The 12123-nt window shown below is 41.7% G+C and overlaps 1 protein-coding gene across 12 annotated transcripts in view; it reads left to right on the forward strand.

Moving 5' to 3' along the window:
* Window positions 1-12123, forward strand: part of CBFB (core-binding factor subunit beta) — a 77223-nt gene that overhangs the window by 39864 nt on the left and 25236 nt on the right. For 9 of the 12 annotated variants that reach the window (XR_012429012.1, XR_012429013.1, XM_065536870.2 and 6 more), the window contains one exon: window positions 274-390. The exons of the other annotated variants lie outside the window; for them this stretch is intronic. Coding sequence is in view for 7 of the 9 variants with exons in the window: in XM_065536870.2 (XP_065392942.1) it covers window positions 274-390 (117 nt within the window). In the remaining 2 variants the exon portion in view is untranslated. The remainder of the gene's footprint in view (window positions 1-273; window positions 391-12123) is intronic. 12 annotated transcript variants of the gene reach the window in all.

Here is a 12123-nt window from a genome sequence, read left to right on the forward strand (position 1 = left end):
ATGGTGCTTGAGCGCCTGTAATCCCAGCTACTTGGGGGGAGTCTGAGGCGGGAGAATTGCTTGAACCTGGGAGGCAGAGGTTGCAGTGAATTGAGATCGTGGCACTGCATTCCAGCCTGGGGAGCACAGCGAAACTCCATCTCAGTCAATCAATCAATCAATCAATCATAATTTTATTCATCTTTTCTACAGAGTTTATATAAGTAAGTTTAATCTTTTTATTTTCATGTGTCTGATGCTTTTCAATGATTTTCGTCCTTTTCTGTGTCTTAGGTGTATTTGAAGGCTCCCATGATTCTGAATGGAGTCTGTGTTATCTGGAAAGGCTGGATTGATCTCCAGAGACTGGATGGTATGGGCTGTCTGGAGTTTGATGAGGAGCGAGCCCAGGTAGGGTGACGTCAGGCTTTATTGAGCATGGTCCCTTTATTTGTAGTCCCTAATCTTGCCTTTGTCTGGGGACCTATTTTACCCAATCTTTAAGTATAGAAAGTATTATGTCGAAGCAATATTGAGGAATCCTGAAAATGTTGAGACTCAAATTCTGATCCTGATTTTGGGAAACTTTTTTCTTTAGCAGTTCTAAATTTCATGGGTTATTGGTATCTGCTCAGTGGGGGGCTCCAAAGTCCAGTAAGTAGTTCTTTAAAATATTTGTTCTTGATCTCTAGAATATTATGAATAGGGAAAAAAGAAAAAGCAGTTCAAAATAAAATGTAGGAGCCGCGCTTTTGGAATGCTTGAGTGAGGAGCTCAACAAGTCCTCTCCCCAGAAAGCAATGATACAACTTGACAAAAATTGTTTAAAAAAAAAAAAAAAAAGAGCTGGACATGGTGGCTCACACCTATAATCCCAGTACTTTGGGAGGCCAAGGCAGACAGATCACCTGAGACTTGAGGTCAGGATTTCAAGACCAGCCTGGCCAACATGGTGAAACCCCGTCTCTACTAAAAATATAAAAATTATCCAGGTGTGGTACACACCTGTAATCCCAGCTGCTTGGGAGGTTGAGGCACAAGAATCGCTCGAACCCAGGAGGCAGAGATTGCGGTGAGCCAAGATGGTGCCAGTGCACTCCAGGCTGGGCAACAGAACAAAAGTCTGTCTCAAAAACAACAACAACAAACCACACCCATTTAAGGCCTCATGGAAGCTATTGAATCTCAGTAAGATCAGTGACTGTGGCATTTTAGTCAGGAGCTGCTCCCATTCCCCAGCTGTGTGGTCCCTCAAGTTCTTCCTGGGCAGGCAGGGTAAGCCATGAGCACTGGTAGATCTGTTGTCCTGCCAAAGAGAGCTGACTTTATTAAAAGTAGGGCTTGGGAAAAAAAAATCCATGCCCAGGCATATTGTTTAAAATGATAGAGGTCTCATTTGCAAACAATCTGGCAAAGCTAATGTTGCAGAAAGCAACGAAATGGCAGACCAGCCAGAAATTTATCAGGGAGATTCAGGGAAAGAGATAGGTAAAGTAGACCCTAGTAAGATTACACTCATGTCATCCAGAAAGCTGTATGCACGTACAAGGCTACATCTGCTCTGAAGAGAACACAGAAGGCCCTTGCATGCTACTTTTCCCTGGGTGAACACAAAATAGACTGACAAACTCCCTGAACTTTGAAAGCATTTCCCCAAGCCACACACAAGTCCAGTGACAAAAGGTGGAAGTCTGCTGGCTCAAGGTGTTTGTGTAAAACCTCTGACCAATCATTGGCTGACAGCTGAACTATGCTGATCCAGGGACAACCCCCCAGAAAGCAAGACTTAAAAAGACAGCTGTGCACAGTGACTCCCGCTGATAATCCCAGCATTTGGGGAGGCCAAGATGGCAGGATCACATGAGCCCAAGAGTTAAAGACCAGCCTGGGCAACATGGTGAGACCCCATCTCCACAGTTTTAAAAATTAACCAGGTTTGGTGGCATGTGTCTGTAGTCCTAGCTACTTAGGACGCTGAGGTGGAGGGATCGCTTGGGTCCAGGAGTTCAAGGCTGCAGTAGTGAACTATGATCATGCCAATGCACTGCAGTCTGGGCAACAGAGTGAGATCCTTTCTCTGAAAAGAAAGAAAAAGAAAAACTGAGCAGTGACATCAGAGGCTGTACACTGCTGAGGAAAACAGACTCCTCAGAATTAGTCCAGGCAAGTCAGTAAACAAACAAGTGCCAACAACAAGCTGAAAGCAAGGATCAGAAATCAGAGTTGCTACAGTATATTATCTAAATTGTCTAGGTTTCAACAAAAAGTTATGAGACATGCAAATATGAAAATGTGACTTATACAAAGGGGAAAAAGCAAGCAATATAAACTGTCTTTGAGGGGGCGCAAATGTTGGTTCTTAGTGAGAAAGACTTCAAAGTAGTTATTATAAATATGCTCAAAGAACTAAAGGAAAATTCTTTCCTTTTAATATTAAAGGAAATTATGATGGCAGTGGCTCATCAAGTAGAGTATATCAATAAACAGATCTAAATTATTAAGAAGTATCAAATAGAAATTCTGGAGTTGAGGCTGGGTGCGGTGGCTCACTCCTATAATCCCAGCGCTTTTTGAGAGGCCAAGGCGGGCAGATCACCTGAGGTCAGGAATTAAAGACCAGCCTGGCTAACGTGGTGAAACCTGTCTCTACTAAAAATACAAAATTAGCCAGGCGTGGTGGCGCATGCCTGTAATCCCAGCTACTCAGGAGGCTGAGGCTTGAGAATCACTTGAACCCGGGAGGTGGAGGTTGCAGTGAGCTGAGTTTGTACCATTGTACTCCTGCCTGGGCAACAAGAGTGAAACTCCATCTCAAAAAAAAAAAAAAAAAGCTGGGTGTTGTGGCATATGCCTGCCATCAGAACTGCTCAGGAGGCTGAGTTAGGAGAATAGCTTGAACCCAGGAGGCAGAGGTTGCAGCGAGCCAAGATCGCATCACTCTGCTCCAGCCTGGGCAACAGAGCAAGACTTCATCTCAAAAAAAAAAAAAGAAAGAAAGAAAGAAATTCTAGAGTTGGAAAGTATAGTAGTAACAAAAAGTTCACAGACTAAATGGCAGATAAGAGCTGACATATGAACAAAAAAAATGAACAGAGTTTTGGGGACCTGTGGGACATCAGCACACATATTAACATAAATGTAATGAAAGTTTGGGAAAGGAAAGAAAGAGATTGAAGATATATTTTAAGAAATAATAGCCAAAAACTCTCACATTTGATGAAAAATGTTAATCTACATTGTCCAAGAAGCTCAGTGGACAAAGTAGGATAAACAGAAATCCATACCTAGTCACATTATAAACTGTTGAAAGACAGGGAATCATGAAAGCAGCAAGAAAGAGGATTCTTCACATGCAAAGGAACCACAGTAAGATTAACAGCTGACTTCTTTTGAAATCACGGAGGCCAGAAAGTTGTGGGGTGACATATTAAAAACACTGAAAGAAAATGTAAAAGCAGATCGGGTGCTGTGGCTCACACCTGTAATCCCAGCACTTTGGGAGACTGAGGTGGGAGGATCACTTGAGCCCAGGAGTTTGAGGCTGCAGTGAGCTATGATCGCACCACTGCACTCAAGCCTGGGTGACAGAGTGAGTCATTGTCTCTTTAAAAACAACGAAAATGTAAAAGCACCTGATTATTAGCAGATATTAATGTCTTTTAATTGTTTCCCTGATATTAACCTTCTTAACAAAGTTAAAATAGTAACAGGAATATAAAGAAACTCTTTGTTGTTTCTTTGTTGTCTCTTTCCATATAGTTCTTTATATATGGAAATGTAAGAATTTTCTTTAAAGGGGATCAAAAAACGAAAACTTCCTAGTGAAAAGTTTAAGAGTCAAAGTGAAAATTCTTAAGAAAGAATCCTTGGTCTGGCCCGGGTGATCCCAGTGGCACATGTCTGTAGTCCTAGCTACTTGGGAGACTGAGGCGGGAGGATCCCTTGATCCCAGGAGTTCCAGCCCAGCCTAGGCAACATAATGAGACCTTCATCTCTAACATAAAAATAAAGAATCTGTGCTCTACCTTGATTTCCACAATGCTAATCAGTTCCCAGTTCTTGCAGAAAAATAACAACCAGCAATCTAGAAGACTATTTTCTATTAAGAAGTGATAAAGCAGACTTTATTTATATAAGGAAAATTCAGATTGGATTGACTTTTAAAACTGAATTATTTTGACAAGGTGCAGTGGCTCACACTGTAATTCCAACACTTGGGAAGGCAGAGGCAGGAGCATTGCTTGGTCCCAGGAGTTTGAGACCAACCTGGGTAATGTGGCAAAACCCTGTCTCTACCAAAAAAAGAAAAAAATTAGCCAACTGTGGTGGTGTGCACCTGTAGTCCCAGCTACTCAGGAAGCTGAGGTGGGATGGTTGCTTGAACCCAGGAGGCAGAGATTGCAATGAACTGAGTTGCACCACTGCACTCCAGCCTGGGTGACAGCAAGACCCTGTCTCAAAAACAAACAACAAAAACTAAAGTATTTTATTAAGATGATAGGTTAAAATTTTTAACATTTTTTTATACTTGGAGTTTTCCAAGCCTTATTTCCATAGTCCCCAAATTGAACTATATCATTACAAATTAAGTGCCATCTATTATGATAGTTTACTGCTATCACAACGGAGTTACATAATTCTTATGATAATAGGAGTTATACAGTGTATAATAAAAAAATTGAAAGCAGGTGACTCCAACTATTTAGGTAGCAATCAGTACTTCCCTGTAGCTCTCCTTGTCCCCAGGTCATCTGCAAGATAATATAAGTAAAGAGGCAATGAAATGTAGATACTAGGGGCAGAAGTTCATAGTCGTATAATGTGAATCCTGGCCCCATCACTTACTAGCTCTTATGGACTGAATGTTTATGTATCCCATCCCCAAATTGATATGTTGAAGCCCTATTCTGTTGTTACTGTACTTGAAGATAGGGCATTTATGGAGGTAATTAAGGTTAGATAAAGGCATAAGAGTGGGGCTCTGATCCAGTAGGGTTAGTGTCCTTATGAGAACAGACAGGAGGAGCTCGCTCTCTCTCTGCCATATGAGGACACAGTGAGAAGATGGATGTCTGCAAGCCAGAAGGAGGTTCCTCATGGGGAACCAAATTGGCTGGCACCTTGATCTGGGACTGCTGGTCTCCAGAAATGTGAGAAAATAAATTTCTGTTGTTTAATCCACACCATTTATGGTATTTTAGTATGGCATCCTGAGATGACTAAAACACCAGCTTTGTGATGCTGGCAAGTTATTAAATCTCTCCAGGCCTCAGATTTCTCCTTCCTAAGATGGGATAATACTGCCCACAAAATTGTGGGCTGTTGAATGGGATAGCATATGTAAAGGGCCGTGCCTAGCACAGTATCTGGCATACAGTACAGTTCCTAAACAAAGACTCTTGTTTGTTACTGCTTGTACTTCAGCATTTTATACTTAGGGTTTCCACTCTTCTGCAGATGTCTGTCTTGTGTAGTAAGAGTGTAAAATCACAAAGCATGGATTTCAGCCCTCTTTCATTGGGCTGGAATAGGCCCGATCTCTAGCAAGTGAGCCTGGTGGCAGCCTCACTTCCATGTCCCAACACAGCTTTGTTTCTCTCTGCTGATCACACAGGCAGAAATAACTCTTCTAAATTAACCAGAAAACAGTTTTTTGAAAAGTTACTTAAGTTGATGGTTAATGTTTTATCATTCATAATTAATATAATTTGATATAGGATGAGAGTGACCATATTACTTATTGTCACCGAATTACTTCTAAAAGAAGGTCTTGTTTAAAATAACTGAAATTATGTAACATTTTGACCCACAAATTTATTGACCCACAAATTGATTTTATTATATTGCTAGCCCTAGAAAAATTGTTTCATTCAAAAAACACTTTCAAAAATGTTTTTAAATAAAATATGTACACATTAACGCAAAATAAAAGTTACATCTTTATGTTAATCTTCTGAACATTAAGATTAATAAGCAGAATACTTAGTCTTGATACTTTTGCACTTTATTAGTCTCATATCTGTATCCAGTATTTTTCTGAAGAATATATAGATTTTTCAATATGGTCTTGTTTTTCTTCTCTTTTTTCTTTTTCCTTTTTTTCAGACAGAGTCTTGCTTTGTCGCCCAGGCTGGAGTGCAATGGCACAATCTGGGCTCACCGCAACCTCCGCCTCCTGGGTTCAAGTGATTCTCCTGCCTCAGCCTCCTGAGTAGCTGGGATTACAGACATGTGCCACCATGCCCAGCTAATTTTGTATTTTTGGTAGAGATGGGTTTCTCCATGTTGGTCAGGCTGGTCTTGATGTCAGGTGATCCACCCACCTCGGCCTCCCAAAATGCTGGGATTACAGGTGTGAGCCACCATGTCCGGCCCCTTTTTTCTTTTCTTTTTTTTTTTTTTTAAGTGACAGAATCTTGCTCTGTTGGTCAGGCCGGAGTGCAGTGGTATAATGACAGCTCACTACAGCTTCAAGCTCCTGTCATGCTTGGCTAAGTTTTTTTTATTTTTTGCAAAGACAAGGTCTTACCATGTTGGCCAGGCTGGTCTTGAATTGCTGGCTTCAAATGATCCTCCTGCCTCAGCCTCCCAAAGCACTGGTATTATAGGCATGAGCCACTGCATCTAGCCTCTTACTTTTATTTTCTTCATAAAAGTGCCTGCAATATGCTTCAGAATTGCATGTTATAATTAGTAAATTTGGAACTGTTGACATTTTCAATTGAGTGTCTGTAAACATGTAAAAAATTGACAAAATACTCTCTAACAAATGCTGAAGTATCTGGTAAACTAAGCTAAATGGAAGAGAGTCAATTCCATTTTTGAAAGATAAATTGTATATATATTTCAGCTGAAATATTTTCACAGGTATTGTCTCTGCTTTTGTCCAGAGTACCTTTCTTTGACAAGTTTGATATAAGAAAAAAACCTGTTGAAGCTGTCTCTATTTATTATTCTGTCTCTATTTATGATTCTTCTGAAATTTTTGCCAAGTTCTGTTACTTCAGAATCAAATCATTTTCAGTTAAAAATAGGAATTCCATCCAAGATTCTTTTCCCAAAAAGAAACAGAAGACATGTGACCAGGTGTGGTGGGTCACACCTGTAATCCCTGCACTCTTGAGAGGCTGAGACAGGTGGATCACTTGAGGTCAGGAGTTCGAGACCAGCCTGGCCAACTTGGTGAAACCACGTCTCTACTGAAAATTCAAAAATATGCCATAGCGGCACGTGTCTGTGGTTCCAGCTACTCAGGAGGCTAAAGTGGGAGAATTACTTAAACCCAGGAGGTGGAGGTTGCAGTGAGCCAAGATCGTGCTACTGCACTCCAGCCTGGGTAGCAGAGTGAGACTCCATCTCAAAAAACATGAGGCCGGGCGCAATGGTTCATGCCTGTAATCCCAGCACTTTGGAAAGCTGAGGCAGTCAAATCACCCGAGGTAAGGAGTTCGAGACCAGTCTGGCCAACATGGTGAAACTTTTCTCAACCAAAACTACAAAAATTAGCCGGGCATGATGGAGGGCACCTGTAGTCCCAGTTACTTGGGAGGCTGAGGCAGGAGAATGGTGTGAACCCAGGAGGTGGAGCTTGCAGTGAGCTGAGATCCTGCCATTGCACTCTAAGCCTGGACGACAGAGCGAGACTCCGTCTTAAAAACAAAACAGAACAAAACAAAACACCAAACTGTTATTTGTAGAAAATGCATGTACTTAGAAAATCTAAGATAATTTACAAACTATTAAGAAAACTAGCCGGGCACGGTGGCTCACACCTGTAATCCCAGCACTTTGGGAGGCCGAGGCGGGCGGATCACGAGGTCAGGAGATTGAGACCATCCTGGCTAACATGGTGAAACCCCGCCTCTACTAAAAATACAAAAAATTAGCTGGGCATGGTGGTGCATGCCTGTAGTCCCAGCTACTCGGAGGCTGAGGCAGGAGAATGGCGTGAACCCAGGAGGCGGAGCTTGCAGTGAGCTGAGATCCTGCCACTGCACTCCAAGCCTGGGCGACAGAGCAAGACTCCATCTTAAAAACAAAACAGAACAAAACAAAACACCAAACTGTTATTTGCAGAAAATGCATGTACTTAGAAAATCTAAGATAATTTACAAACTATTGAGAAAACTAGCTGGATGCGGTGGCTCACGCCTGTAATCCCAGCACTTTGGGAGGCCGAGGCGGGCGGATCACGAAGTCAGGAGATCGAGACCATCCTGGCTAACACGGTGAAACCCCGTCTCTACTAAAAATACAAAAAATTAGCCGGGCGTGGTGGTGCACGCCTGTAGTCCCAGCTACTCAGAGGCTGAGGCAGGAGAATGGCGTGAACCTGGGAGGCGGAGCTTGCAGTGAGCCCAGATAGCACCACTGCACTCTAGCCTGGGCGACAAAGCGAGACTCCATCTCAAAAAAAAAAGAAAACTAACACATGAATTTCACAGGGTATTAAATGTAATACAAGGTCAGTACACCATCAGTTACATTTCTATATACCAGCAATAAACAAAGACAAAGGTAATACTGCAGTGCAGACAAGGGCAGGGGGACGGGGGGTAGGTCTCTTCAGTAAATGGCGCTGGGACAATAAAACATTTCTGTGAGGGGAAAATATTTCAGAGCCCCTTATACCATTCACAGAAATCAATTTCAGATGGATAGCAGTTTATAAAATGTGAAACAGTAAAGCTTTTTTTTTATTTTGAGATGGAGTCTAGCTCTCACCAGGCTGGAGTGCAGTGGCATGATCTCGGCTCATTGTAACCTCTGCCTCCCGGGTTCAAGTGATTCTCCTGCCTCAGCCTCTCGAGTAGCTGGGACTACAGGTGTGCACCATCATGCCCTGCTAATTTGTGTATTTTTAGTAGAGACGGGGTTTCACCATGTTGGCCAGGATCGTCTCGGATCCCTTGACCTCATGATGCACCCACCTTGGCCTCCCAAAAGTGCTGGGATTATAGACATGAGCCACTGCGCTCAGCCAAAACAGTAAAGCTTTTTAAAGGAAAATGAGAAGATCATTTTGTGACCTTGGAGTAGGCAAAAACTTGAACAGGACACAAAACATGCTAAACTGTAAGTAAATGGATAAATAATGAATTATGGCAAAACCAAGAACTGTTTATCAAAAGACAGTATTAAGAGAATGTAAAGGCAACCTGAACAGTGGTGGAAAATGTTTTCTGGCAAAGGACTTACATAAAATATGTAGAGGCCAGGCGCAGTGGCTCACGCCTGTAATCCCAACACTTTGGGAGGCCAAGGCAGGCAGATCACTTGAGTCCAGGAGTTCGAGACCAGCCTGGCCATTGTGGCAAAACCCCATCTCTACAAAAAAACAAAAAAATTAGCCAGGTGTGGTGGCACATACCTGTAATCCCAGCTACTCAGGAGGCTGAGGCAGGAGAATTGCTTGAACCTGGGAGGCCGAGGTTTCAGTGAGCCGAGATCACGTCACTGTACTCCAGCCTGGGCAACAGAGCGAAACTCCATCTCAAAAAAAATGTGTGTGTGTGTGTGCATAAAGAACTCTTACATTTCAGTGAGAAAGTATTTTCATTGAAAGAAAACACAGTACAACCTAAAAGAAATTGGCAAAAGACATTTAACAGGCAGTTCACAAACAGGCTATACAAATGAAAAGGATTCAACTTTATTGGGTCATCAGAAAAATAATTATCAAAACTACAGTACTACCACACAGTCATCAGAATGGTTAAAATGAAAAAGACAATATCAAACATTGACAAGAATGTAGAGCAGCAGTTGGTGTGTTGGTTGTGTAAGATTGGCACAACATTTGGAAAACTGGCTGTAAATACGCAAGCTGTGCATGCACACACACACACATATATATGCATATGTATGTATATAATATAAACCATGATCTAGCAGTTCTACTCCAAGGCATGACGGCAACAGGAGTGAATATGCATATTCATCACAAAATATGTACTAGGACATTTGTAACAGTATTATTAATAATAGCTAGAAATTGTAAACTGCGCAAATGGCCATTAACAGTGAAATTTGTAAAGTGCGTGGTCACACAAATACAATGAGAATGAAAAGCTACAACTAACACCAATATGTGTGAGTTCCTCAAAAATATTGAGGGCACAGAACAGGCCAGTTATTGTGCCTTAACTCTTGTAATCCCAGCACTTTGGGAGGCCAAGGCAGGAGGGTTGTTTCAGGCCAGGAGTTCAAGAGCCTAAAATTTTAAAATCTCAAAAATTTTTAAAAATTGACTGGGCACAGTGGCTCATGCCTGTAATCTCAGCACTTTGGGAGGCTGAGGCAGGCAGATCACAAGGTCAGGAGTTCGAGACCAGCTTGGCCAGTATGGTGAAACCCTGTCTCAACTAAAAAATTAGCTGGGTATGGTGGTGGATTTTTGTAGTCCAAGCTACTTGGGAGGCTGAGGCAGGAGAATCGCTTGAACCCAGCAGGCAGAGGTTGCAGTGAGCTGAGATTGTGCCACTGCACTCCAGCCTGGGTGACAGAGCTAGACTCCATCTAAAAAAAAAAAAAAAATTTTTTTTTTTAAATTAGCCATGCATGGCGGCACACATTTGTAGTCCTAGTTACTTGGGAGGTTAAGGTAGGTGGGTCGCTTGAGCCTGGGTGGTCAAGGCTGCAGTGAGCCATGATTGCGCCATTGCACTTCAGTCTGGGCGACAGACTGTCTCAAAAAAATAAATAATTTTTAAAATAGCACATGTTATATGAATAGATTTATGTAAAAGTACAAAGTTGGGTAAAACCAATATATGCTTTTTAACCCTCCATTTATTTATTTCTATAGAAAGTAAACAAGAGGCAAAATTAAGCAAAACGCCTCTTGGTAATAAATAATAGGAAAGCCATAAGTAGTATTCACAAAATTATGGATAGTGGTCACCTCTAGGAACAAGAGGGAAACAGGGTAGAGCAGCACAGAAACTGTAATGCCCAAGGTCTATTCATCGTTAACACATGCTTTAGAAGTAAGGGTTATGAGGCCGGGCGCGGTGGCTCAAGCCTGTAATCCCAGCACTTTGGGAGGCCGAGACGGGCGGATCACGAGGTCAGCAGATCGAGACCATCCTGGCTGACCCGGTGAAACCCCGTCTCTACTAAAAATACAAAAAACTAGCCGGGCGAGGTGGCGGGCGCCTGTAGTCCCAGCTACTCGGGAGGCTGAGGCAGGAGAATGGCGTAAACCCGGGAGGCGGAGCTTGCAGTGAGCTGAGATCCGGCCACTGCATTCCAGCCTGGGCGACAGAGCGAGACTCCGTCTCAAAAAAAAAAAAAAAAAAGAAGTAAGGGTTATGGTGCCCTCTTGGGTGGAAGGGGCTAATTACTGGAATGGAGCAGGAGACTTCCAGGATGCTGATACTGTTTTGTGTCTTCATATGGTTCTAGTTATGTGGGTGAGTTCAATTTGTGAAAATTCATCAAGCTAGGTTTAGGACAGTGCAGTCCTGTAGAATTAATATATAAGCCATATACTGTAATTTAAATTTTTCTAGGAAAAAATAAAGTAAAATTTTCTAGAAGCCCATTTTAAAAGTTAGAAAAAGAAACAAGTGTGATTTTTACATTTTATTTAACCCATTATACCCAAAAGTATTATTTGAACATATAACCAATATAAAAATTTATTGAGATATATTATTTTAGTAATGAGTATTTGAAATTCAGGGGGTATAGTCTGCTTACTTCGCTTCTCAACTCAGATTAATCTTTTTTTCTTTTTTGAGACAAGGTCTCGCTATACCACAAACTCCTGGGCTCAACTGATCATCCCACCTCAGCCTGGTACTACAGGTGTGTGCCACTGTACCCAATAGACTATTCATATTTCAAGTGTGCAGTAGTTATCTGTGGTATGTGGCTGTCATATTGGACAGCATAGCCTTAAGATACATGTACTTTTTTGTATGTATAAAATACTGAAATAAAATATTTCAAAGGTTTTTCTATAGATGAAGATATTTCTGAGTACAGTTATAAAGATTCAAATTTAAATTGTATTTTCATCTTTTAGTGTCTTTAAGTTTGAATGTGTTCTTTACACACTTGGTTGTTTTTTGTTTGTTTTTGAGATGGAGTCTTTTTCCATTTCCTAGACTGGAGTGCAGTGGCACAATCTCAGCTCAC

This window comes from Macaca fascicularis, chromosome 20 (assembly GCF_037993035.2).
Source record: "Macaca fascicularis isolate 582-1 chromosome 20, T2T-MFA8v1.1".
Classification (NCBI taxonomy): domain Eukaryota; kingdom Metazoa; phylum Chordata; class Mammalia; order Primates; family Cercopithecidae; genus Macaca; species Macaca fascicularis.